This window comes from Sebastes umbrosus, chromosome 13 (assembly GCF_015220745.1).
Source record: "Sebastes umbrosus isolate fSebUmb1 chromosome 13, fSebUmb1.pri, whole genome shotgun sequence".
Lineage (NCBI taxonomy): Eukaryota > Metazoa > Chordata > Actinopteri > Perciformes > Sebastidae > Sebastes > Sebastes umbrosus.
Window position 1 is genome coordinate 16,925,481 of NC_051281.1, and position 27,824 is coordinate 16,953,304.

The 27,824-nt window shown below is 40.4% G+C and overlaps 1 protein-coding gene across 5 annotated transcripts in view; it reads right to left on the reverse strand.

Annotated features, from left to right (window-relative positions):
- The window catches only part of zmp:0000001200 (dedicator of cytokinesis protein 9), a 111,050-nt gene that overhangs the window by 53,633 nt on the left and 29,593 nt on the right, over positions 1-27,824 (reverse strand). For 2 of the 5 annotated variants that reach the window (XM_037789447.1, XM_037789444.1), the window contains exons 3-5: positions 12,296-12,412; positions 5,365-5,454; positions 919-1,001 (exon numbers count right to left, since the gene is read on the reverse strand). In XM_037789447.1, the coding sequence (XP_037645375.1) occupies positions 919-1,001; positions 5,365-5,454; positions 12,296-12,412 (290 nt within the window). Of the gene's footprint in view, positions 1-918; positions 1,002-5,364; positions 5,455-12,295; positions 12,413-16,352; positions 16,641-26,406; positions 26,819-27,824 lie in introns of those variants that run through there. The other 3 variants (XM_037789445.1, XM_037789443.1, XM_037789446.1) reach the window with 3 other exon arrangements.

The window sequence follows — 27,824 nt, forward strand, 5'->3', positions numbered from 1 at the left end:
AAATATCATATATTTTTTTTTACTCCAACACATTTATCTGACAGCTTTCACTACTTAACACACAACTCATATAATATTATCTGAATTTACCACTTTACACTTCTATATTATACGTCATTATATTTTACTGCAAGTACTTGAACTTTTAGCACACTCTGCAAATCTTTCCAGCACATGTGGTCTGACGTGGTGTGACTGAGATGTGATTTTTCCATAGGTCTTCATCATTTTCTCTGAATAAGTAATTTTGCATATTTGCAGCTGTCTCCAGAGTCAGAAAAAGTCAACACAGCAGCAAATGCAAATTCCAGGAGTGTTAAGGTGCATACTGCCTGCTGGAAAAAAGAAAATGTGCCAGAGGTAGGAATCACTTTAACTGAAAGAGGAGTGAGTTTTTTTAACAGGCTATCCACGTCATGGAGTATTGTTTTAACTTCCCCAGATTCGGTAAAGTCACAGCATTTGGCAGCAGTGACAGTGTCAAGACTATAAGGTCATTGTCAACTCATATTCTAACATGTTGCCAGAAAAACAGATATTCTTTAGGGAAGAGGCTGGAGCTGATGACACAATCTCCGGACAATGAGGGTGGTTTCCACACTGGCTGCAGCCGGGAATTATCCTGTGCACCGTAAAAAGGAAACACTCTTTTGTTGCAGGGAAATAAGAATTATTTGAACTCTGCGTTTCCTTGTAATTAAGTCACAACAACATTTTGTCAGAAGCAGGAAACAAAAAGGTGACAAGCTGACCTCAAAACACAAATATTTGGGTGTGACTGTGTGTGCAGTGTGTCTCTTAGTTTAAAACCTCTGGCATCCATATATTATACGCAGTAGCTGTTCTTACTTGCCCATCATAAGAATGTCTTAGCACACTACCACATTACCTCTGTGAGGTTTTCAGCTGCAGACTTACTTTGGAAGCTGTCGAAAGTCTCCAGAATAGTCCTCGTACTTGTAGTTGACGACATGCCAGTCAGATTTGTAGGTTTTAATGCACTGAGAAGACAAGGGAAACAAATTACAGACCACTTTAACATACTGTATAGTGTGTCAATGCTATAAAACATACAGTGCAGCGGTACTTCAGGGTTGTGTTAATGTGTCAGTATGCAAAAGAACTACGCTGTGTTCGAAATCACGCACTATATAGTCAATTATATTTGTATAGTTCACTATTTTGTAGTGCTGTATGAATGTATAGTTGGAATTATTATACCCTATATAGTGGACTCAAAGTATCCCACAATGCATTGTGAAAAATAGTGGACAATGATGGTCACTAAACAGGCACTATAATATACCATCATGCATTGCGCTGAAGGAAAAAATGGCAGACGGATGAGAGGAGAGAGAGCAGCGCGACTGAGAAATATCCATGAGCTGTGGCACGAAAATAATGTATTTAATGTGAGAAGAGCAGCGCATCACTACACAAACGCCCACAGAGTACTTATTATTATTAATTTGGGAAAAAACGCTTACTGCCACAATGGCAGATGGCAGTGTATCAACGCATTATTCCTTCCGTTCTTACTTTTCACAATAAAATTACTAGTCATATACAGGACGCCGCATCACTGCTTATCAACTTAAATTCACTCAGAGCATTTCACTAAGAGGCAACTCAACAAAATACAATTACAATATCTATTTGGCACAAAAATACGTCGGTATTTATTATGGGTAGGCTTTTAATCTTGCCACCGCAATGACGTAATGGCACAGAGAAAATGACCTGAGTAGTGTCCTAGAGTATTTTTCATTTTGCCGATGAGCTCACTATATAGTCCTCTACATAGAACTCCCTGGGTAGTGAGTAGGGAGTAGTGAATCAGTGAATGATTTCGGACACAGCCCAAGTTGGTGTTGTCCAATCATGTCTGTGGCCGTTGGGAGAGACAAGATGCAATTTTCAAATCTCCACCACTGATATAGAAAAGATAAGAACAAAGTAGAAGAGACTGGAGACCTTTTGATGCAGCTGCAGTGTTTATTGATGCATGCTGCAAATACGGGTACAGATTTTATTATTATTACATCTTGTGTTATGAAAGTATTGTATTCCATCTTATTTTTATCTTATTTTATTAAGTGTGTTTTATTTTCCATCATATTTTCCCTGTTTTTATGTTCATTCTAGGTCTAATTTCCACTTTGTGCTGCATTTCTTGTATGGAAGGTGCTATAAAAATAAAGGTTTTAATACAATTTTAGACAATCTTTCCTTGAAGGCCTTCACGGTTTTGCACTCGGTTGTACACTCAAAAAGGAACAGAAGTAGTTGTGAAGAATGAAAAAATTTAAAATCTGCCTACTATGTCACAGCTGACCAATTGCTGCAAGAAGCGGGCGTCATTTTCAGATTGTTGGTTTGGGGAAGGGGGTTTCAGACACTGTTTGACCATCTGTCTAGCACTACGGTTGAAGTATACTGACACATTCAAAAAAGCACTTCACTGATTAAAAGACCGTCAGTCTCACAATGTACAGTTTTTTTTTTAAATGATCAAAATTGATGCAGCAGAACTGGAGATATCTTCTTGTATAATCCATGCATTCTTCTTTCATGTCAAAACCTGGTGACTACATTACCCACAATGCAACTCGACATCACAACATCTAATGTAGCGTCGAGCAGAGATGATAAAGTCTTCTGGTAAACTCACTTTCTTTTATTTTTTTCATTTTCAAACGTGAAGTCTTCAAACCAACCCGACGCTGAATCATTTAAACCTATCCACAGGATGAAATACTTTGAAAGAAAGTGTTCAATATTTTCTTACAGCTGTTTTTATGAATCACAAGACAGCACAGTCGAAACACAGGGGAAAAGGAGTGTATGGTCAGTGTTCACACTCATCCATTACCCCAAACTGGGAGGGAGTGTATCTCTATCTGCCTTTACTTGGAAAGGAGACATCTGTTCATTGTTAGAGTCAGTGATAGGAACAGCTTACTGGTATCTATTCTGCAGAGAGACGTGCCGTTTACAGGGAAACGAAATGCAACCTGATCAGGAGCGCGATCGGAAACAGAGAGGCTCCTGCTGGGTTGATCCACACAGCTGTCCTGGTGACGTCACGCAACACTTGACCGGGGGTTTCAGTATCTTTATGACTTCAGACAAGGCTCCCTAAACACTGACTTTGACCTGGAAGGTGAACTGCCGGCAGCCAGTTGGTCTCTGGCTTAAAAAGACAGTAAGAGCAGTGTGCATGAGCCGGATGTTAAACCTCTACTGTGATGGTTAGAGGAAGAAACATTTCCCCTCTTGTAGCCATAATTTATCATTTGGACATAATTCACAACGGGAATTATTTTCAGTCCCACTGCAGTTAAATTACTAAACAAACACATCTCAGGAGCTTCTGTGTTATGTCTTATGGTCTTTTGCTGCCATTTGGTAGCAGATATGCTCAAGACTGAGCACAGACAGACAGCACTATAAACCAAACACTGACAGACAATAAACAGAAGTTTGATAAACTTGCGGATTGAAGAAATTAATTGCGCTTTATCATTCTACGTCCCCTGGCATAAATAGAAATTACTGAGGAAATACAGTTCCGTTCTCTCCAGTAATGATCTGTAATGAGCCCAGATACCATTAATGCAACAGTTTCTACTTAAAGTTAGATGAATGCTTCATGTAGCTGAAGTAAAGAGGTTTCCTGATCTGCTGTGATGCGTAATGTACACTGCTGCTAATATTAGGCCACAAATTGGGTAATGATTCACATTAGTGTCACTGTTCTGCAGCAATGTGTCCGTGCGGGTTACGTGAAAATGATCTACTTTCCTAACCACTTCCTAACCTCTTGTACCAGACTTTCCATTTACAGCACTGCAACCTGGTTTATCATGTTCTGCAGTTAAAGAAACTGTCTATGTTTGTGCAATCAGTTACAGTACTTGAAGTGCTGTGTTTTTTATTTGTGTTAATACCTACATGTTTTTCTCATAATCATAAAGACAGGTAAAGACTCTTTTACCTGCAGTGTCTATAAAAATACTAACAGTTGCCAAATTCTCAATGGTTAAATTCTTAGGGATTACTGCTCCTGAATATTCCCAATATTTCTCTTAAGGGAACAGTTGTGTAATATTTCGGGGGATCTATTAGCAGAAATGGAATATAATATTCATAACTATGTTTTCATTAGTGTATAATCACCTGAAACTAAAAATCGTGTTTTTGTTAGCTTAGAATGAGCCTTTCATATCTACATAGGGAGCGTGTCCTCTTCACAGAGTCCACCATGTTGCTCCACCGTGTTTCTACAGTAGCACAGAACGGACAAAGCAAACACTGGCTCTAGAGAGAGACTTTAATGTTTCTACGTTACCCGAAGGCCACCGTAGTTCTCCAACACGATTGCAAAACTGCGGTAACGTGAGCCGCAGAGTGCAAAACCGTTTACCGCCAGCCGCCGCCTAAAGATGACCTTTCAGTGAGGCGAACGACGCTACCATGGTTTTGCACTCGGCGGCTCAAGTCTTGAAAAGGGAGGAGTGAGTGGAGGGGTACTCAGTTGGTTGCAATCTGAAACCACACCACTAGATGCCACCAAATCCAACATACTGTACCTTTAAATTTATACTGAAGTTAAATAAAATCTTTTATTTGGTTTGATAACAACATTTAAACAGTAAAGTTTGAATCTACTTGTTCTAGTGCTATTGTTGAAGCTATGTGACACTTACATTGAGGGGAGTATGCATATCCCATCTAAGCTTTTTATAGCTGGAAAGATGTGTAAATGTCTTGTGCATCATTTTTCTTTAAAGCCCCAAAAAATATTGTTAGGTATTATTTGTGTTTGGGTGGCATAGTTTGAGGTGGGGTTGTATGTATGTATGAGGGTCTTTCTTTTAGGTGGCTAAAATAAGTTTTTGCGGCCGTCCCCGTCCACAGCAGTACATTGCTTTGCTCAGGTGCCGGTACTCCTGTCTGTTTCTATAAGCTGATGGCGTGCCGACCGTCATCTACTGTAGGTAACACACTGACTATACCTCATACAACCCCACTTTGAAACACCCAAACTATCCCTTTAAGACTTTAAGACTACTATGTTTCATCAGGACTGTGTGGGTGTAGTTTTATCTGATTTGATTGACGTCGATCCGGCATCCACATTTTGATTAAAATGTTGCTAAATCCTGATTGGCGCATGTAAATACATGACATCACTTTTCATTTTTTTTCATTTGAGCTCTCCCCACTTCAGACAAAAACAGAAATCTCTAATGTGAAATAACCAAAACTGGCAGGAAAATGTGATGTTTATGTAGGACCCCATTGCTCATACTAAGAAGTTGATTAAGAAAATATGTTTTCAGGGCCTTTAAATCAGCTTACCTCTTGGACAAACAGACTCTGGGCCTCCCTCTCTGCATTCTCAGGCACTGTAGGGTAGAGAGTTCTCCCTTGCCGCCTCAAAGTTGAAATCTGCAAAACAAAACAATGGTTTATTCAACAAAGAGAAACAGAGCATGGAAATTACAACAAACATGACAACATTGTAAAAGTGAAAACGAAATGTGGAAGACATTGCTCAAGCTGGACACCTAGTACTGCAGTTTGTGGTCTCAGCTGGATCCGGTTGCTCCGGGTGTTCTTTTAAAATGTTATTCTATGTTTGAGTGAAGACCGATGTCTTTCTGAGGGTTCAAAGGGGCAGTATGTGAGGGAGGCAGGATACTTGTCCATGCTGTTCAGCTCCAGGACCCACAGACACACCCTGAGTCTGGCTCTCTGCCACTGTTGTAGAGCCGCACTCTGAATAATCAGCATCTCAGCACCTCTAATGCCTCGTTAATGCCTTTCTCTAATGACTGGAGCAGTTTCACAGCACAACAAGAAAGCTGAGCAAAAGCCTCAAATCATATTTTAACAAGACGATGTGTCGACTAGCTGCTCTGTAAGGCAAACTTCAGTAAATCTTTCATAGATAACCAACCAATAGGTCAGTTTGAGCCAAGTGTGAAAGCTGGAGGTCTATTTAAACTTGCCCTGACTGAGTAAAATAGTACTTTGTGCAACAACATCACCATCAGGTCTTAGCAGGAGGATTAATTTAAAAATAAAGTGCATTTTGACCACTCATAATCCCTGCGAGCAAGAGTGAAATATGAATACAGCCATTAAGTGAAGCAGTTCAGCTGACTGAGTTAAAAGGAAACAAGTGAATTGTGGCTTTGTGTGAGTCAAATGCTCGTCAGCTGTGTTTTTTATGATGAGAGGGATGCAGACAAAACCTCCATTATCATTTCCCAACACATTTTTATTGAAATGAAAAGCGCTTTGAGCAGAATTACGTTCCGTGTTATTAGTTTACAGTCCAATTTACTGCAGAGCTAATGAAGTGAAACGACTTTGACCACATAGTATGCCTATTGTCACATATGATAATCAGACAAATGTGTTTATAATCCCAGAGATATCACTGTGTCCAATTCAATCCAATGATCCCTTGAAAACATCAAGTTGATGGAATAAGTATTATTATTTCATATAATGATAATAATAATAATAATAATAATAATAATATGTAATAAAATGTTTTCCCTTTTATCAGAAGATATTGTACAATACATTGGAGTCATATTTTGTAATTTCAACACACCATGGAAGTGATTGACTGGAGATGAAACAATTAGTAGATTAATCACTAACTACTTTGCTAATTGAATAATCGTTAATCTTTTTTTTTTCTAATCAAGGAAATACACCAAATACGCTCTTGTTTCAGCTTCTCAAATGTGATGATTTGCTGCTTCTTTCTGTTTATACCGTTGTAAACTGAATACTATTGGGTATTGGACTGTAACACAAAATGTTCACTGTTTTCACATTTTATAGACCAAATCATTTATTGATTAATCAAGAAAGTAATCAGCAGATTAATCCATCATGACACTAAAATGTGAAACTGCCATCTTTCTCTGTTGCCTCACTGTCCCTCTGAATGACCTTGTATTTGACTGACGCTGGTCATGTCAACTACGACAAATTCCACACCGAGCTCGTTTTTGTGAACCTGAAGTCTCCCCTTCCTCTCTGCTAGCCAGGTTTCCTGCAGGGGAGATGATAATCTTTACAATCCGAGCAGCAGAAATAAACAGGCATAGAGGTAAGAGGGGAGCCAGGAAGTGGGCAACAGGAAGCATTTAATTGGGCTACAAGTCGCCAGGGAGAACCAGTCTGAACCATTCTCTGGTGGATATAGCCTAACGTGAACCAAGTGTGCCTCAGCATGCTATCATTCTCACAATGACAATACTAACATGCTGATGTTTGGCAGGTATAATATTTACCATGTTGATCATCTCAGTTTAATGTGTTAGCATGCTGATGTTTGGTAATTAGCATTAAACATAAAGTACAGCTGGAATGTCATTCGTTTTGCAGATATTTAGTCATAAACCAAAGTGAAAAATGTAAATATTCACCTCATGGTGGCTCACCAAAGTGACTATGACTCATCCTCTGGGGACCATGAATGTCAGTTAGGGCTGGGACGATACACCTATCTCCGGATTCGATGCTACAGTATCATGATAATTGGGTGCCAATTTGATATGTATTGTGATTTTTAAGTATTGCAATTCGATATTAGGATTTATTGCGATTTTTGTTAACTTTTTTTAACACTAGACCATGGAAAAAAGTTTAATCATACACTTCTAAGGACTTTTACTTTGGAAAATATCTAAATTAATACAGTAAGAATGTTTGATCTGCAGCGTGTATGTAGTCAGAGACGTCCTGAAGTCAGATTTATCAGTCATTTTCAGGCATTATTCATTTATTTTTTTCTAGCAACCCAAAAATCAAAGACTAAAAACATTTATTCCCTTACAAATTAGTAATATTTTCTTTTTACATTTTGATACTTCTGGTGCACATAGGCCTATTCCAATCAATCTTATTTCCATTAAGTAAGTATTTTGTATTTACAGTACTGTTTGTTAACAGCTTATTTTGCAAACACGAGTATACTGCCGCTAACTTCGCCAAGTCCGTCTCTAGCTCTCCCGTCAGCTCCGTTCTCTTTATACATCCATGCTCGGCTCCATCGGGACCGTTTGAATACATTTAACATAAATGTCAGTATATGGGTGCTCTACAGTTGTAGCGTCGGTCGATTTGACCACAGAGATGAGAGTGACGGCTGGCTTGACCGCACGTTACCGCAATACCAGAACGTTAGCTATCCGTGTCAGAGTTAGCATGCAGCTTTAGCCGTGATGTCTAGCTCTGCTTTTCCTGGTAATGTGTGAAGCCCAAAGTGTTTCCATACTTTACTGTATGTGTAGTGTTTACCACTTTGGATTTAACATGTGAGGGTGCAGGTCATATCCATGCGGACCCTCTGTCGTTTTGTACTTTATCATTTTGGCTCGCTGCGCCCAGCTGCTGTTTGTTTTGGTGACGAATACAGAACGGATATGACGTCATGTTACTCTGACTACAACAATAAAAGCGGAATCTTCCTTCTACCTCCACATGGACTCAAATGAAGCAAATATATTGATTCTGGCATTAAAAAAATCAATTTAAAAATCGTAAAAAACAAAAAGGGCGATACATAGGTGAATGGATTTTTTCCCCACCCCTAATATCTGTACAAAATTTCATGTCAATTCATCCAATAGTTGTTGAGCTATTTCAGTACAGACCATCCATATAACCATGCTGCTAGCATGGCTAATACAAGTGAACCTATACATAGTTGTGACACACTTTTAAAAATGTACATCCTCAGTAGGAACAAACGCATCTTGGTGCTGAGTGCCACAGACGGGAAGTTGGCAAGCCAAAGTAACACGTTGGTTTTTATTGTTCTCATGGGATTTGTTGACAATAACAAAAATATAGAACATCGCCAGCGTTATCCTTTTGGACATGGAAACTGTAAAGTGGCTGAAGTAAAGGAAAAATAATATTATCCTGATCTGTGGGTTTTACGGCGGGGATGGGCCTAGACCTGAGGGAAGGAACGGCCCCCTCCTCGTAAGCCTCGACAAATTTCTCCAGAAACCTCGCACAGAGAAACCTGGACAGAACTGGCTTGTGCCAACAGCTTCCAGATCAAAACCAGATGGAGATGATATAAACACTGACTGGCTCACAAAAGACCAGCACCAACACATGACTTTTGATGTGCCAGTGGGGATAAGATGTGGTAGAGACCTGATAGTGTTTTGTTATTCATAAGGAACAGTCAAAAACAGGGTTTATACAAAAATAACACAGAAAGAGGAGCTCTTTCTGTCTGTTTTAAACTTGATTGTTCACCAACTAACACTGTATACTTTGTACTGTCTCTATGCATATTAAGGGTTCTGTAATGAGTACACACTGGCTGTACCTTCATTAACTAAACATTGAAAAGGCCTTGACACAGAAGCTGAGTAAAACCTTGCTTGAGTTTGGGGAGGTCGGAACAGATGTTAGGTTCAATCACTGTGCCTGTGGTGTTTTTTTTTCCTCAGTCAGAATCACCTGTCAGCCCCTGACAACGTACTGTTTGTGTGTAAAGCTGGTATGTTATGTTCACAGCAGCAGGCTAGAGGAGCATGATACAAGAGAAGACAAAGTCAAGGCTGCCCCGCTGTCACGGAGCACCCAGCTGCCAGGCCTTTGTAATCTGTAACAACCAATGGTTTTATAAAGCGCCAAACCCAAAGTTAGAAACACATTGTAACTTTTATCTTCTACAGTAAAGTAACTGGAAAGATTATTCACCCTAAATACACTTAAACCTGCACTAGGCAGAATGTTTTTGGCATCAATGGGCAAAAAATCCACAATAACCTTTCAGCATATTGTTATTCAAGTGTTCTGAGAGATAACTAGACTTCTGCACCTCCTCATGGCTCTGTTTCCAGGCTTTAAAAAAGTAGAAATATAATATAGTATACTGGTATATGTAATAGGGCTGTTAAAGTTAACGTGTTAACAACGCATTAACGCAAATTCGTTTTAACGCCACTAATTTCTTTAACACATTAACGCAACTTGCGACGGGCTCAGTTTTAAAGCTACTGGTATCATATGAAACTTAAAACCTAAGGAATCCATTGATACCAACCATGTCATACTAGCTTGTTGCGAAGGAGGCTAAATAATGCTCCAAACTTGCGCTACATTTTGGCGAGGAAAAACTGCCATGGCCATTTTCAAAGGGGTCCCTCGACCTCTGACCTCAAGATATGTGAATGAAAATGATGGACAAACTATGGACAATCATGCGATTAATCGTGATTAAATATTTTAATCAATTGACAGCCCTAATATGTAATAATAATACCGGTAATTGTATACCATATCGTACAGTACAGCAGTATAATGTAACATATCAAATGCAATATTGTATAGTATGGTATAGGACAGTATAGTAGTGAGGTATAGTATAATAATATAGTAACCGTTAAAGTTTGTTCTCTCATAAGACCGTCTCGTATACTGCAGATTACATAATATAATGCTCAGATGCATCTGCAAAATTCTGTTTTATTTTTGTCAAAAATGTGTTATACTGTAGTTGCAACGTAACGCATTTGAAAGGACAGATTGATTTGAAAAGTCTACCCATCTGGTGCGTTCAAGTGCTATCACATAAAAGCTATAGCAACTGAGAGAACAACATTATCATACAATGTGTTGCGGTTTGGTATGACGGTGGTAATGGTTTCAAAAAAGACACATTTTCCTTCTGACCTTTCTTAAAAGATAACTCTTTTATGTGAAAATGTTGCAACATTAAGTGTACACTATCTGGGAATCTTACTCCCACTAGAGCTGTGGTGGAAGATTTTCTGAGTGTCCTCAGTGTTTTACAGAAAATCAATATACAGCTCCTCAATCCATTGACATTTGCCCCCAGATTTACAGATTAAGGTGCAGGAGGGAAAGGATTTGAGAGGAAGCATGTTAATGTGCATCAATTACTACTGTATATACTCACATGATGATACAATAAACAGTAGCTTTATACAACATATGTTGCTGCATATAAATCATCAAAACATAACTCTTATTTGTCTTCTCCGGACATTCAGCTTTAACAATAATAGAGTAACATTTCCACTGAATGGTGAGACACAACGTCAGGCTCAGATTTGAGGATATATTGCACATCTCATTGCTGCTGTTTGTAAGAACATCTTTCAATCAAGTCTCATTTCCTGAAGTACCAGCGACTGGGCCAGATTTCCATTCTAGATTTTCCATCCTCATTGTGGAAAGTGTGAGGGAGCGTACGTCCTGTACAATGTGGCTGGAGATAACACTTGCTCTGTCACAACATTGGAGACAGAATGAGCCAATTAAACAGATGGCCCCTGACCTCTCTCTCTCTCGCTACAGCATGGAAGGATGTAAACAAAAAGAAAGCCTCTGTGAATGACCCCACCCTGTAAGCCTACTCACTGGCCAGGGCCAAAAGGAAAAGACCCCTAAAGCCAAACAAATACAACAAAGAAAACACGCAAGTGGGAGGGGGACTAATGAATGTTGGGCCGATGACAATAACAATAAATGGATCATTAACACGCAAAGTGCCTCACCTTCCACAGCAGTAACATGAGTAGCTGCACTGGAAATCAAAACCCTAACCCTGGCTAGAGATGTCACGGAAACAGATCAACAGATCATCACCAAGTCAATGTCGAAATTCTGAAAACGTGATTCTACAGTACCGAAGCTACTGCCGCGGCTTGAGCCTAATGCTGTCCTGCCGCTTACAGCTGCAAACAGCTAACGTTAACCAGATTTCAACACAGGAGGTGCCATTGATTTACATTATGATGCGTTCAGGCTCTAGTCGGAAAAGGTGAGTGAAAAAATTTGTATTGGGTGAAGATAAATTCTAACGTTATCATGACGTGTTCAAATAGATGAGAGGGAATTATGACATGTTTAACTTCCTAAGAAAAAAAGTATGCAAACGGTAATAAAGGAGTGTATGTTGAAGTACACAGGATTTATTGTTTCACTCTGTTTTTTTACCGTGGTATGGAATTGGTATTGAGAATCGTGAAATTTCACTGGTATTGGTGTCGACTACTAAATTTCTGGTATTGTGACATCCCTAACGCTGGCAGTGTTATAACTACTGCCTATAAGCTTCACACCACCACTACCTTTACTTCCATCGTTAAAATGTTACTCACCATTAGAATCCCACTATACAATAGCCAGATTTACAACAGTGAGGCTTTTTGCGGCAGTTTTTCAAGTGCAGAGATGTGACTTGCATGCATGAAACAGGTGTGAAACTCACCTCAAAGTCCTCCAGGGGGAACTGCAACATGTCTCTGAGGACATCACTGAGGATTTGCGTCTTCCTCTGCACCAGCACATTTTCATAGTCAAGCGGCTCGATCACCTTCGGCTTGACCTGGAGAACACAGACGGAGCACTCTGTTACCGGGACAGTTGATGCAAGTTCACAAATACTGGTAGCTCTAAGGGTAACATACATGCAAAGATACAGAGGAAATATACTTAGCACATGTATTTTTTGTTGTTGTTGTTGCATTTTACAACTTTATTAACTAGATCCAGTAGAGAGATGATGGGAAATGAGGAAGGAGAAAGATGGATAATGACATCCAACACCGACCCCCGGTCGGAGACAAACCTGTCAAGCACTACTCACTTTATTAACAAAGCATCCTAAGGCCGTTATCAGGTAAAACTCATCCAATGAGAGTGAAATTGGAGTTACTGATACCCTGCAAGCGGGGTAAAATATAAACTAAGACAACATTATGCTATTAAATATTATACTTTCAATTAGAGTAAAAGAGACTATGGAAAATGAAAACTACATTCAATGAGAGCAAAGAAGAGGACTTGAATTCAAGCAGTGGCAGTGCAATACTGTCTTTGGTCAACATATCTGATGCCTGAACGCAGCATCTAACACACTACACGTGTAATAAATAACAGTAGAGTGCACACTAAGAAACAATTTTATCTTTGTACCAGTGGTTGCGTTAGACTTTCTCGTTGTCCGTCATTCTAATGCTCAGGGTTGTAAAAATTCTGTCATAATCTGTTATTGCCTGTCATTTCGTATTTTCATTTTTAATGATAATAAGACAAATGCCTATTTAGAGATGAATCATTTTTTCCCGTAGTCTTTTCCTCGGAGAGACGACATGACGATGAACCTGCGCTAGCTGTCACACTGGAAACTGGAATAACCAGTGACTCTCTGTATGTGGGATTTCCCAATTCCCACTCGCTTCACCGGGAGGATATCCCGCAGCATGCGCTCCTTCTGCACCAGCGGCGCAGCTGCACCGACACCGCTCTGTGACCTGTAATCACAGACACGCTCCAAAGTCCAGTCCGTCAAAATGACTGATGACCTTCCGATTTTTCCGTGTTTGTTAAAAAAAATCCAGTCAAAGATGGACAATATTTGGTTAATGCAACCTCTGCTTTGTACATGTTAAACAGTGTTTACTATTATAGTCAGATGATGTGGCACACAAAGCAGCAAAAAAACAGAAAAGCTGATAGGATATTCTTAGTTTCCAAGCCAAATCAAGCAAATGAAACGTATAGCTGTGCACAGGAGCAGAGATGGTGCTGTGCATAGACAGGCCTTTACTGTACAAAAAGTTTGATTGATCCAACAAAGCTGTCACATTGGATTTTACCAACATATGTTATGTGTTGGATACACTTCAGACTACGTCTATCGGGGCTCCATCTGCTCAGAGCAAATGGATCCGCCTCAGCAGTGGGAAGGTCTTGATGAGCTTATCCCTCCGTGAGAGCAAACATGCATGACGTGTATGTCAAGGAAACAATCACACTCCCTTTCAATTATAGAGGCACTACATGCAACACAATTATCCTCCACATTGTAAAACAAACAATCCACCATCATCCGCTCTCACTTTTATCGTATGTGACGAGAATCCCTAATCGGAAGTCTGTTTGCAAACGCTATGTTGTTTTATAGCCGACTCTCAAGAGCAGATGTGTCTATGTTATCTAAAGGTGATTACGGGTTTACGGTGCATCATGTCATAGTGTCTGCATAATGTTAAAGCATTGGCAGAGGCTGGAGAGGGCTTATGCAATGCAAAGATACAGTAGCCATTAAATGGAAAGTCAGCTGTCAACACTTGTAGCTGATGGGACGGCAGAATAAATCTTACAGCCAGCGAGACGGCAGAGTGCAAAACGAACAGTGACACATCGCCAGATTTCAGTGCTGAGTGACAGCACAGCCCACATGTTGCCTCCACATCTGGGGCTGATAATACTAGCATGATCTCAGAGGGAGAGTCATGGATATTGACCTGCTTAAATGCATGTTGCTAGCAACCTTGTTAATAACAGAGCACAGCTCACACTGAGGACAGAGGGGGCAAGACCTTGTATCAAGGACAAGGAGGGGATAGCAGAACAGAGACGGTGCCACCATGTCTGCCAGCTAAAGCAGGCTGTGACATTATCAGTCAACCGCTTATTCTCAGCTTTATCCGATTATAACACAAACTGTTTTTTCTCTCTACATGAGAGAGGAAAAAAAAATAGAGGCTGATGCTGACCTGTCTACAAGCAGGACAGGTAAATCAGGAAGGAATTAAAGACATTGGAAATATAAGATGTGTGCGTGGGTGTCTCGCTTGAACTGAATGAAAAAGCCTAAAATATCTATACACAGACCAGACAGCCTGTACCAGACAGTGAAACCTTAAGAACACCGAGTACACACAGATGCGTTGTCATTATTTACCAGGAAATAAAAAACGATGACACGCAAGTAGACAAACCAGGGGAATTCATTCTGCAAGTGAGAGGAGTTCAGGTCAGGAGCGAAAAGAGAGTCTTGCATTTTGTTGCTTCACCAGAAAACCTTTTACTGTCCAAATATCACACCTGCAATTAAAAGAGATTCTGATATTTAAAAGGAGCAGTGTGTAGGATCTGGCGATATCTAGCGGCGGCGAGAGCGGCGGCGAGAGCGGCGGCGAGAGCAGCGAGTAACTTTATTGACTCCGGCCTAAGCAGGAAAAGTTAAAAGCCTTTGGTTTGTCCGTTCTGGGCTATTGTAGAAACATGGCACCGTGAAGAGGACCCGCTCTCTATGTAGATATTAACGGCTCATTCTAAGGCAACGAAAGCACAACGATTCTTATTTTCAGGTGATTATACACTAGTGAAAACATACTTATTGATATATTCCATTTCTGCCAATAAATCCCTCTAATTGTTACACACTGGTCCTTTAAAGTAGCTGCTAAAAGATTTGACCACATTATAGAGATGGTGCCCTCTTCTCACCAGTGATGGATTCATGACCCCACCCTGTTGCTGCTGACTATTGCTTCACTCCAAAGCCCTCCGGGCTCTTCTACATTGCTTTGTCAGTGACCAGTGAAGGTGGTCAACCACACAGTACACTCAGCACTGAGTAAGAAAATGAACATACATAAGCAAGTGCTCCGTCATTCCCTCAACCCACAGTGCTGACCATAGTCAATGTATCTAGTCCAACTTTTATTCTATTATTGTGGTATCAGTCCTTGGAAATGGATTTTTAAATGTGTTGTTGACTGAAAATAGTGCACTTCTGTGTCTATTTCCTATATTTCTAGTGTTTCTAAAATACCACATAAATATTTTTGAATACTTTTCAAAAATAGAATAAGACCAGAACAATGCAAGCTGCATGTTTCACGTCACGTCAACAAACAGTCATTCCTGGAAAGCCCATGAAACAGAAACTTACGAAGCCATCTCCTCCACTCCCTCTCCACAGTGATCTAACAGCTGTTTAGTTGCAGCACCCACTCCTCCCATCACTGCACCCTCTCACAGCAATGAACAATGGTGCTGTGTAGTGCCTCTCCACTAACTAATACATTCAATCTGTGTATCTGCTTCCGTCTTCTTCACATGGCTCTCTAGAGATCCAACTGGACATCTTCATCGCAGGGCGGGACATTATCACTGTCGTCGACTTTTAAGCCACATAAAATGTTTTACAAGCCAAGGTCATCTTTGAGAATAAACTGGAGGAAGCTGTGTCCTGCTTCCCTCCAGGTGTTTAAGTGCTGGTAAAGTTCAACACTCCTCTGTGCTGGTGCTAACGTTGCAAATTCTGAATGGGAGTTGGCGATGTTGCGTGTAATCAAAGAGATGACAAAAGTGAAGCAGCACAGACGCTCACATGACACCTGTTTCGGGGCTTTATGACTGTGGTTAACCTTTGGAGCACTGCACGCTGTAAAAGATGTACTCATATATCAGAAAAGCTTTTTTAACATCAACCAAAAAGTCTCATTTATAAAACTCCTTCAATGACTTACCACCACCTGTGGCACGGTGTCTACCTCAGTCTCAGCTGCAGCCAAGCTCTTGTACTGCTGCGGACCCTCAATGACCAACTCCTTCTTTGGAGCTTTACTAGCCCTCCCTTGCATTGTCAACAGCTGTGGTAAGATATCTCCGAACTAGATCCCAAAGAGAGGCGGACAGCCAGCATATCCGATGGAGAACAATCCTGGTGCTGGAAAAAGTTAGTGAAGTTTGTATTTCTCCTCACAGACTCGTGTTATACACCCTCCCTTCTCAGACTGCTCCGTCTGTCTGAAAGCAGTGGACTCACACCCAGGCGGAGGAGATGGCCCCTCCTACACTCAGCTGTGCTGCCTGGGGGAGTTAAACAACCTCACACACCATCATACTCACACACACACACACAAACACACACACAATGAGGCTATTTGACCCGACGCTATCCACCTGCACGGTGACACAGGCTTGACAAACAAAAGATACACATTCCTCAAGTATTACAGTTTGGTCAGGGACTGTCCACGCCTTGTGCGGGACAGCTGAAATAAGAGCTGAAGTTTCATCAAGAGGAACAAGCCGGGGGAGAATGGGACAACAATGGGGCAGTTCGTGTCGCAATATTCAAAGAAACCACTCAAGCATCTGCAGAATAACATACAGTACGAGGGCACCAACTAACAAATCAGCTGTAGCGATTTAGAAGTGATTTTCTGAGCAAACATCACAGATAAGCTGCCAGGCTGAGCTCATCAGATTGTAGCAGGACATGAGCAAATCTTGACCCACATTAACCGCTAAAGCGTGAATCTTTAAACTCTTTCTGAATCAGCAGTGCAGCATAAATAGTCATCATAAACTGTGACAGTCAAACATTAGTCACTGATGTGTTTATTGCCGGCTCTGGCTCCACTGTATGACTGTACCGGAGATAGTAACTGTTAGTAATCAGAGTTTGAGATTAGCTTCTGTCTCGCTGCTTGTTGATGCAACTGCTGGAGGGGCATTCCAACACACACGGCTCCAGTCAACCCACCGAGGAGTGGGCCCGACCTACAGATTCCTCGGTGGGCCACAGCAGGGGAGGATGTTATCTTTTCACGCCTGTATCTAAGCTTAATGTGAAGGGGGGTGGGGGGGCAGGGCCAAGTCAGCTGCTCCCCTCCCACAGTCACATGCCCCAACGGGCCCCACACAGGGGTCGGTATTATGGTCAAAATTGTGATATAAATAAGAAGATTTTTCTCATATCAACATATATCACAATAAAGAAAATCAATACAACAGATCAAGTAATGCAAGCGTTGTCAATGACTTGTTTATATTCGGCACAACTACACAATCAGAAACCCCATTACTACAATGTCAGATTTCACTTTTGCTGTGAGCCAATGTCTGTGTGACTCAGTGGGTTGATTGAAGGCAGGTGTGTCTGGGTGTGCCTCCACTCTGTGGTCTACTTATGCCACATGCATCAAACACTGCTGGCACTCGCTCTTCTAGGTTTCTCCATGTGCAGGTATTGTACAGTATGCATGTGAAATTTAAGTGAATCTCAGAATAACGAAATTAAGAGCACTCATTCGGTTTCTCTGTGTGCAGATCTAAAGATAGAGTTGGGCTTTCTGAAGGTTTAAGTGCGTTGCCAGCCCAGTCCATGGCGGTGGCTTAGCGAGGACGGCCTTTGGGTGACGTGTTGTCAACTGACTGAGCCCTTGGACTGTTTTCCCCTCCCTTCCTATAGTACTGACCTCTTTTAAGTAGTTTGAGTAATTAGAGTATGGCCACAAGCCCCGGGTGGGCAACAGGATACCCCCTTAGTTTCACCTTACCCTGCAGGCCCAGACACACCAAACAGATATCAAAGAACTAGCGGCGATGAAGGCCGACTGTTAGCCCGTGTCCTGGCCAAAAAGTTGCACTCGAACAGACCGCAAAGACTACAGCCGACCGCCAACTACCACGTACGTCTTGCGCCTGCATGGGATGAAATAATGCTCCATACCAGCAGGTAGCGGTAGTCCGTATTCGTCATTCAATAAGGGAAATCGGAAGACCGAGGACTGCGGGTATACAAGCCATTGTTATGATGGTCATGTTGTCGTGAAAATATCCGTGTATTGGAATGATCAGATGTGAAAAATGAGAAGAGCCTTCTGTGTGTGTCCTCTTGACTTTATTCATTTGCTTGCTTTTCCTCACTTCTGTTTCTCTTTTAGTGCCAACAGTGGGGGACACACAGCAAAAAACTAGGGCGTCAGACGCTCACCGACGGCCCCAAATTGGTGCGTCAGGGCCTTAATGTGTGAACCCAACCTAAGCCCTCACCCCACCCACTGAAGGCAGCTCTAAGTTGAACACTATTCAAAGAGAAAACAGACTTTGACACAAGATCAGGTCCCTCCTGTCATGAGAAAAGTTGACTATGAAGTGAACTGCCCTCTGGCATAGAACCAGATCAGCACACCTCGATCCATGCGTGGACTGTGTGTGTGTGTTTAAGGGATATAAGCTGATCCTCCGCATGCAAGCAGGCTCAATAGTGAAGTGAGCTACAAATCAGTGTCATCCTGGGTGCATGTCAGCTCACCAAGTGGGGGTTTAAGAGCAGCAAAGTCAGTCATCATACGCTTCCTGTCTCAGATAGCTGTGTGTTTTAGCTATTGTTGAACTGAAATGCTTCAGTTCATCCTGTAAATAAGATGCTTTCCAGAAAACTACAAATTTGGCAGGATAATGAAGCATGCATCAGGACCACATTTGTTATGACGACTTCTCTATATTTCATTGGATGTTAATCATAACCAGAATTCCAGTTTGGATGCTCACTACAGACAGCGCAGTGTACTCCTCCCCCTCCTCTAACCACAATCCTCGGGCCAATTTCATCAGATATCTTTGTAAAACACATGCTTGTTTACTGTATCACACTCTGTGATTCATGCTATAGTTAAACACGGTTTCACTGAAAACTAAATTTAAGTCATTTTGCATTTTGACCAATTACTCTCTACAGGAAGCCACTTTATTGTTCGATAAAAATGCAATTTGGTGGACTATCTATTCATCTATACACTAAAGCATGCAGGTTACAATGATAAGCCACTAGCATCATTGGACATAGTGTGCATAGAGTAATGCTACATTACACGTCCTAGATGTCTGACTTTGATCTCTGAGTTTGTACAAAGGCAAGCTTCCTCTCCCAGACATCTCATATCTGCATCAACAAGAGATAAACTTCAGACAGACTTCCTTTCTACGCTGCAGCTCTGGTGCAGGATTCCCAAGTGAGTGACAACTACAAGTGACAACTAAAGACCTTGCAATGTCATGCAGATTTATCCATGGAGACCAATACAAATGTATTTCTTTGGGGCAAGTTGGCATTTGGGTCTGAGCAGGAAGGACCACTGAGCCATTTTAGTGGCACAACAAACACTTGTGTTGAGCAGCAAAGTGTTCCCAGAAGCAGACTGACAGGATGTTTTTGAAAAAGTGTATTCTGCTCAAATGCAGTTGAATATGCCCTGTGCTCAGTGTGAATAAGTAGTGTACAAAAAGAGACTGTTTCATACATTGATGACTGCACGCAGGGATGGAAACCAACCCAGGCTGAGCAGTGATTCAGAGGTCTGGAACTGGGCTAAATCCAATCAGTCATTATTTAAGATATAATTCATTAAAAGGTTCTGGTTTTGTCCTCTAAAGCCATTTGGGATTTTTGCTGGTTTTAATTATGTGTCAACACTGAGTCATTTTATGACAAAGCTGGAGAGAAAAACTAACAAAGGAATTAATTCAAATTCATGACGCCACATCGTCTTGCAATAATGAAAAGATGTAATTTATCTTTATATAATTATACGTAATACAAATTATTTTGAATAACAGTGTTGTTACATGTTCACATTTGGTTAGCACAACATATGTCAGAGTATAATAACTCTTTTAACATCTCCACCCCTGATGCAATCCTGACCAGACTCACAATAGCTCAAAACTGTTTAAGTATACCGCTGTATCAAGTGCATTACAGTACTTTACTGCCTATAGTTGTCCAGATTTGGACAGTTGGTGGATTCCTTGCTCTTTTTTCCTCTCATTTCAGTTTGTTGTTATCGTTGAGCAATTTTTCCACGCATTTTTTAAATTTTTCCACATCTATCAAGTTGTAATGCTCAGCCTGGACGGGACTACGACTAGGCTTCTTGATTACTTAACACAGGCTTGATGCAATCTCCAGGCCTTCCCAGCGTGAGCCAAAGCAAAACAGGGTGTAACCTGGAATGTAACAAAAACATGGCCCACCCCTCGCCGCCCCGCTACAGCAGCAGCAGCAGCAGCAGCAGGACCAGGACCCACCATCCTGCAGCCTGTTTTCAGTCCATTCCCTAGAGAGTACTGAACTGTGAGCTGGGAATGAGATTTTAACATGGAGGTAATAATGACACCATACCGTGTCTACACCCTCTCCTAATAACGTTACTGTAGTAGGACATGGGATACAATGGCATCAAAAATAACAGGATGCAATCATGAGGCAAAGACAGTCGTCTCGCACAACAGAGTCTCGAGAAACTGTACAGCAGTGCACACAATAATACAATCTGTTTTAGGGCTGGGACGATACACGTATCTCCCGATTTGATACTATCACGATACTCGGGTGCCGATTCAATATGTATTGTGATTTTTAAATATTGCTATTATATGAGTATTGCGATATAATATTACGATTTATTGCATTTTTTTTGTCTTGTTTTTGTCTTTTTTAACACTAGACCATGAGAAAAAGTTGAATCATACACTTCTAGAGACTTTTACTTCAGAGAATATCTAAATGAATACAGTAAAAATGTTTGATGTCCTGAAGTCAAATATATCAGTCATTATCAGGCACTATTTACTGAATTTTTTCCAGCACCCCAAAGATCAAAGAATAGACATTTCCCTTACAAATTAGTGATATTTTCTTTCTAATTTATAAGAGACATGTAATGTTTTTTTTACTTCTGGTGAATAAAATTCAATATTATTTCCATCTATGTTATTTGTATAGACAGTACAGTTTGTTTAACACCATATTTTGAAAACCGGACATAGTCACACGTGTATACTTCCGCTAACTTCGCCAAGTCCGTTGCTAGCTCATACATCCATGGTCAGCTCCATCGGGCCGTTTGCATGTGTGGTGTTTACCACTTTGGATTTAAAATGTGAGGGTGCAGGTTGTATCCACGCCGACCCTCCGCCGCTTTCTGCTTTCCCGTATCGGCTCGCTGGGGCCGGCTGCTTTTGTTTTGTTTGACGGATATGGAACGGATATGGTGTCATGTCACTCAAACTACAACAATAAAAGCGGTAACTTCCTTCTACCTCCGCATAGACTCAAATGAAGCAAATATATTGATTCTGGTAAAAAATCAATTCTATTAATCTATTCTTATCCTAATCTACAGGTCAAGAGACAAGCATTTAGGACCACTTTATTGATCAGTGCAAGCCTTAAATGTACCAGTAATGAATATGAATAATGCTGGCGTTGAATCTGTGGGAAAAATCAAACTGCTGTTACCAGAATGTCTTTTAAGTACATGAGTGCTGGAGATAATGGTTTAATGTATCAGTCAGCAAGAGAGCAACACACACACACACACACACACACACACGCACACACAAATGCTGTGACGTCTGAAGCCCTCCTCAGAGCAACGTCAGGGTGGCTGAAAAGTAGGAAGCAATCACCAAGAAAAACAACCCTGTCGCCGAGCAAAGTGTGCTGTTGTTTTACTGTAAAGCCATTAAGCTAAGACATGAAAGCTGCAGGGAGGGTGATCTTATTGATTGTCAATGTTCTCACTCAGTGATGCGAACACAGTGTGTATGTAATGCTGGTTAACTGTCAAATGTTACACCTTTAGAGAGATATCAACGAGAAAACAAGAGCAGAGCAGAATAAATGTTTATGTAATGATATAGACAGTACTGCACTATATACAGGAAATTCCTATATGGAGGACAAAAAGTGACTTAATCATCAATAAATAAATACACAGCTAAATTCTGAAATACAGAAATATTAAAATGAATACACTAAATATAGAAATAAGTACTGAAATACAAACAGAAATAAATAATAGGGCTGTCAAAGTTAATGCGATAATGCGTTAACGCAAATTCATTGTTACGCTACTAAGTTCTTTAACGCAATCAATTTTTCGGAGGTTGTAGCAGGCTCAGTTTTAAAGCTAGAGTGAAGATAATGGATTCAAATGAAACTAGAAAACCTAAGGAATCCATTACCAAAGTAATGTCATACTTGTCATGTCATGCTTGTCACGAAGGAGGTTAAATAACGCTCCAAACTTGCGCTAAATTTTTTTTTTTATCCCCTTAACAGACATGCCCACTTTATGATAATCACATGCAGTTTGGGGCAAGTCATAGTCAAGTCAGCACACTGACACACTGACAGCTGTTGTTGCCTGTTGGGCTGCAGTTTGCCATGTTATGATTTGAGCATATTTTTTTATGCTAAATGCAGTACATGTGAGGGTTTCTGGACAATATTTGTCATTGTTTTGTGCTGTTAATTGATTTCCAATAATAAATACATACATATATTTGCATAAAGCAATTATATTTACATAATAACATTTTGAACAGATAAAAAATGTGTATTTAATTTGCAATTAATCACGATTAACTACTTTAATCGATTGACAGCCCTAATAAATACATAAAATTAATAAAATTGCACATTAATAAATAAAAGAACATACATATAAGAAAATGCTGAAATAAATAATGAAATTCTGAATTGAATAAATAGATGCATAAATAATTAATAATGAATTAATTGGTAATTAATTGGGACCAATCTTGCTTTATAGTGAGGTAAGGACCACCAACCTCATTAACATACAGACAAATAAATAAATAAATGAAAGAAATCTAAAAAATATAGGAATAAATACATTTTAAAATGTAGAAATATGGAAGCACATAAATGTAATTTTGTAGAAGGGTAACATTAAATTAAAGACATTATTTATTTCCCGGTTTTTAATTTATCTATTGACGCAACTATTCAGCATATTTATTTGTTTATGAATAAGTACGTTTTTGTCCTCCATATTATAAGAATAGGCTCAGGGAAGATTTCGCAATGTCATATTAAACACACATGTTTAAAGTGAGAGCATGACGCATTTTAGTCAAGAAGGAAAGGAGAGCATTAGTCAAGTAATTGAATCTATTAAATGGATTTAATCTGTAAATAGTTTCTGCTTGATGACATGCAGAGCTGGTTAAGTATTTCATCAACTCCCCAAAACAAGGAACTTTTAAACATAGCATAATTGATTCGTTAGGCATGGTTCATTGAAAGTAAAACCATCACAGGTCTGAGTTCGAAGCATTAGGCTACTCCCAAAACATCATCGGATAAGAGGCGCTTTTATCTGTTACCAAGCTTGCGTCACCACTTTCTCTCTCTTTCCCTGCAACAACATTCCTCTGATAAAACCAGCAGACACCTCAACGCTCCTCAACGCTTCTGTTACAGCATCCAAACATTTCAAATAAATAACGGGGGGAAACTGAACCTTTGTGAAAGCAAAGAATAATGATACAACACTGAAAGGTGTTCTTCTTGATAGCTTTCTGGAGAGCAAGAGAGAAACATGACACTCCTGAATTACAACAGCATAATACACATTGATGCATTAACTCAAATCAGTGACTTGTATTTCTGAAGGCAGATCACTTCCTGACACTGTGATGAGAGTTTCCATGAGGAAGGAAAAGGCCGAGCTGTTGCAATCAGCGAGTGAAATAACAGAGCGGTGAAAAAGCCAGAATAGTTCGTTTAATTACTTAATGCATGCCTAGAGAGTACAGATCAGCCTCCCACAGACAGCTTTGTCTGTGAATGTGTGTGTGTGTGTGTATAAACGAGTGTGTGTCTGGCCTTTAACCCCATCATCTCCATTTTTAAATTCCCAGAAATAATGACCTGCTGCAATCAGAAGGAATTAAAAGGGCAAACATAATGGCCTATATCTTTTTATAACCAGGCCTAATGGATTGAAAAGGTGCAAATAGTGACGAGGGACAACGTCCCGTACAGAAAAGACTGCGTGAGCTGCTGCTCAATTTGAGATATTCTTGTAGAAAGCTAAAGTCAGTGTATATATATATACAGAACAAGACAAGCCCTATATCCAGTGGTGCCCAAAAACTGACAAAAACAGTAAAGTTATCAGATGTGTCAAAAATAACTGACAACAAAGTTACGTTGCTAAATTAAAGTTTCACAGACTGACTCTTATCCGGTTAGCCTGATGGCAAAAAAGCTAATGAAAATAACATGAGCAGGTGGAAAATAAATACAAGTATATCAGCCTTTATAAGAGTCAATTAATTATATCAATTGATTGGGTGTTAAGGAAAAGGATATAGCTTTACATTTTTAACTCTATTCTTATTATCCAACTAACAGTGTTATTTATTCAGTTCTATGTTTTACTCGTCTCATAACCTTTTACTGCCATACAGTTACACTTGTCTCTGACAAAAATGTGTTAAGCAAACCACATCCCCTGCACACATTTAACTATTGATTTTGTAAGACTGCTAAATGCCGACGGAGGATTAATTGACCCCGTCTGGATGATAAGACCATCCCTGAGCCAAGAGAAGCAACCATGCCCTTGACCTAATTCCCTGCTCTCAGCCGGGGCCACTGTCACTCTGCTCTCTGCTGCGAAATCTGATGAACCAGCGACGGGAAGGAGACATCACACACGCAGTACAGTAAGTAAACACAAACGAGAAGGGCAAGACAAGCTGGTACGGAGCAGCAGAAGCCCTGCCAAGCCCGCCGGTTCGCAGATGAAGAGCGGTGATTGATTTCCAGCAGACACAGAGCTCACTGTCCCCCCCCCTCACCCCCATCCCGGCCCTCAGAGGCTTTAACCCATGCAGCAGCGCTTAGTGAGAGGCAAGATCCAGCCCTCCCACTGCCCTACATTTTATACTGTTAACACTCATGGCTACATATGCACAAGGCTGAAATGAGGATGATGATTATTTTTGCTGTAGTTGCATCTATAATCTGTCAAATATGAAAGGCATGAGTACCAGTGCCAGGAAAATGAACACCAGCAGGTGTAGTTTTGTGTCAATACGGGGGAAAGGCTGCATACTTTACATATACTACTACCATTAACATCTGAATCATTTATCATATTCATGTCCTGCATTTTGGCATCTTAATAAAAGAAATCAGGTAAGGAATGCAGCATAAATCATTTGCAAATATGTCTCAATAAAAGACCAACTTAGACACAGTTCTATAAGGGGAATAATGCATACAGTATGTTTTAGGCTTTTAAAGACAGCACTCCATACACATCATGCATATGTGCTGAAACAATAAGTACAGAAGTCGATGAGTTGACCAACAGAAAATGAATCAACAGCAATTTGGATCAGTCATTTATCAAGCAAAAATGCAAAACATTTGCTTCTCAAATGTGAGGATTTGCTGCTTTTCTCTGTTTTATATAATTTGCCGTTAGCTATTAATTAATCTCATCACTAGTTTTATGATAGAGCAGCATTATGAGACAGCTGACTGAGCAGAAAAAATAGTTTGAAATTAAATTTACACCAAACTCAGTGGCATTTGCCATTTCACTAAAAGGAGGAGTCTCACTGAGCTACTGTTTTATGATGTGTAGTTTAGGGCTGAAACAATCAGCCGCTTAATCGATTAGTGGATAAGCAGAAAGCTAATTGTCAAAAATTTTGATAAACAATTGTTTAATTAATTTATCATTCACTGCTTTCCTGCTTTTTAAAATATGAGGATTTCCGCTTTTCTCTGTTTTGTATTAAAGATGGGTTTTGGACTGATATTAGGAGAAACAAAAAATGTTGATGAAAGATGTTGCAGCTCTAATATATATGGATATATCTATATATTTGTCCATTTGAATGTAATGAACAGCACAAAACTAAACATATTGTGTCTGCACACACACACACACACACACACACCTTAAGTACTCTCGGTGTTGGCAGTGCACGCGACTCTCTCCGACTCAGCGCTCGCTCAGCCTCAGATGGCCCAATGGGCTCAGCTGCTCCCTTACAGATGTAGCCACTACAGTTCCTCTCTAAGACCGTACGCAGCCCGTCAATCACAACCGTGCTGGTGGTGCACCCCATTCCTCCAGGTCCAAACAGGCATCAGTCAGGAGAGCCTGCCAGTGACCCAGTTTCCTTGATCGTCCCCTGCTCCTCCCTGGTCCATGATCTCTAACTTTGACCAGCAAATCCACAGCTCCTGACCCGGGGAGAAGAGCGCTGGAGTCCAGGCAAAAAAAGGATCCAGAGAGGAGAGCCGGCTGGAGGATGAAATTATGCACACACAGAGTCTCACTGTAATTCCTAGCTGCCCCAGTCTGTGCTCGTAGGAATACCTCAGTCAGCAGACGAGATACAGTGAGTGAGTGAGGTAGAGCAGAGAGCGAGGGATGGGGGGGATGAAGGATGCTGTGTGAGCTCTGCTGCAGCTTCAACCAATGCTGAGCTTCGGAGCAACGCGAGCTCGCATGTGCATCTGTCTCACTTACTAAGTCACTATAGCTCGTTCTCCTCTTGAGCCACTACGTGCATTTCCTATCTTCATTCTTTTCATTTCCACATTTGCATAATGTAGATTTGACTACACATGAAATGAATTAATCCCTTTCATTTTGTACTCCACAAAATGAGACTCCTTTTGGGAGCCGGATGAATAATTGTGAAATAAATGGGTTACAATAAATGCGGTCTTATATCCAGAGGGAGAGTCTGATTCCATGGTCAGGCAAACAGCAATATGGCTGAATGCTTATTTAGTTCAGCTGAGAAACCAGAGCCACAGGCAGAACAAATGGATGAATCACATTGAATGGATGGCATATAGTATGCAGCAGTAAGCAGCCTGTGTTACAATGAAAAATACAATATGAATAGCAAAATATGTTCATTTCTCCATTAAATACTTCATAAAACAAATGAAATAATCAAAAGGGACAAATTTACTACAATAAAATGAAATGCTGTGACCTGACTCGAGCCTCAAAGACATCTCGGTTTACAAAACATACCAAGGCCATGGGAGGATTTAAGCCTTTTAGGCCAAGACATCAAACAGGGAGTCTTTTTTTCCTATAAAAGATTAGCTGTTGCTTGATCACAAGCTGGCCATTCTGTCAAGTACAGACAAAATTTGATCATACACGGGTCTTTTAAATGCCAGGGAATGATTCATCCGCTAGCGTGGCCTTTGACTTAAATGTCTCAAGACTTCAATGAGGAAAACAAAAGATTAAAGCAGGAAATATGTTATAAAACGGTGCAAATGGAAAAATCACTTTCCTGTCTCTATTGTTTGTCTTTCTGCAGGACATTTGCAAAGACACTCATAC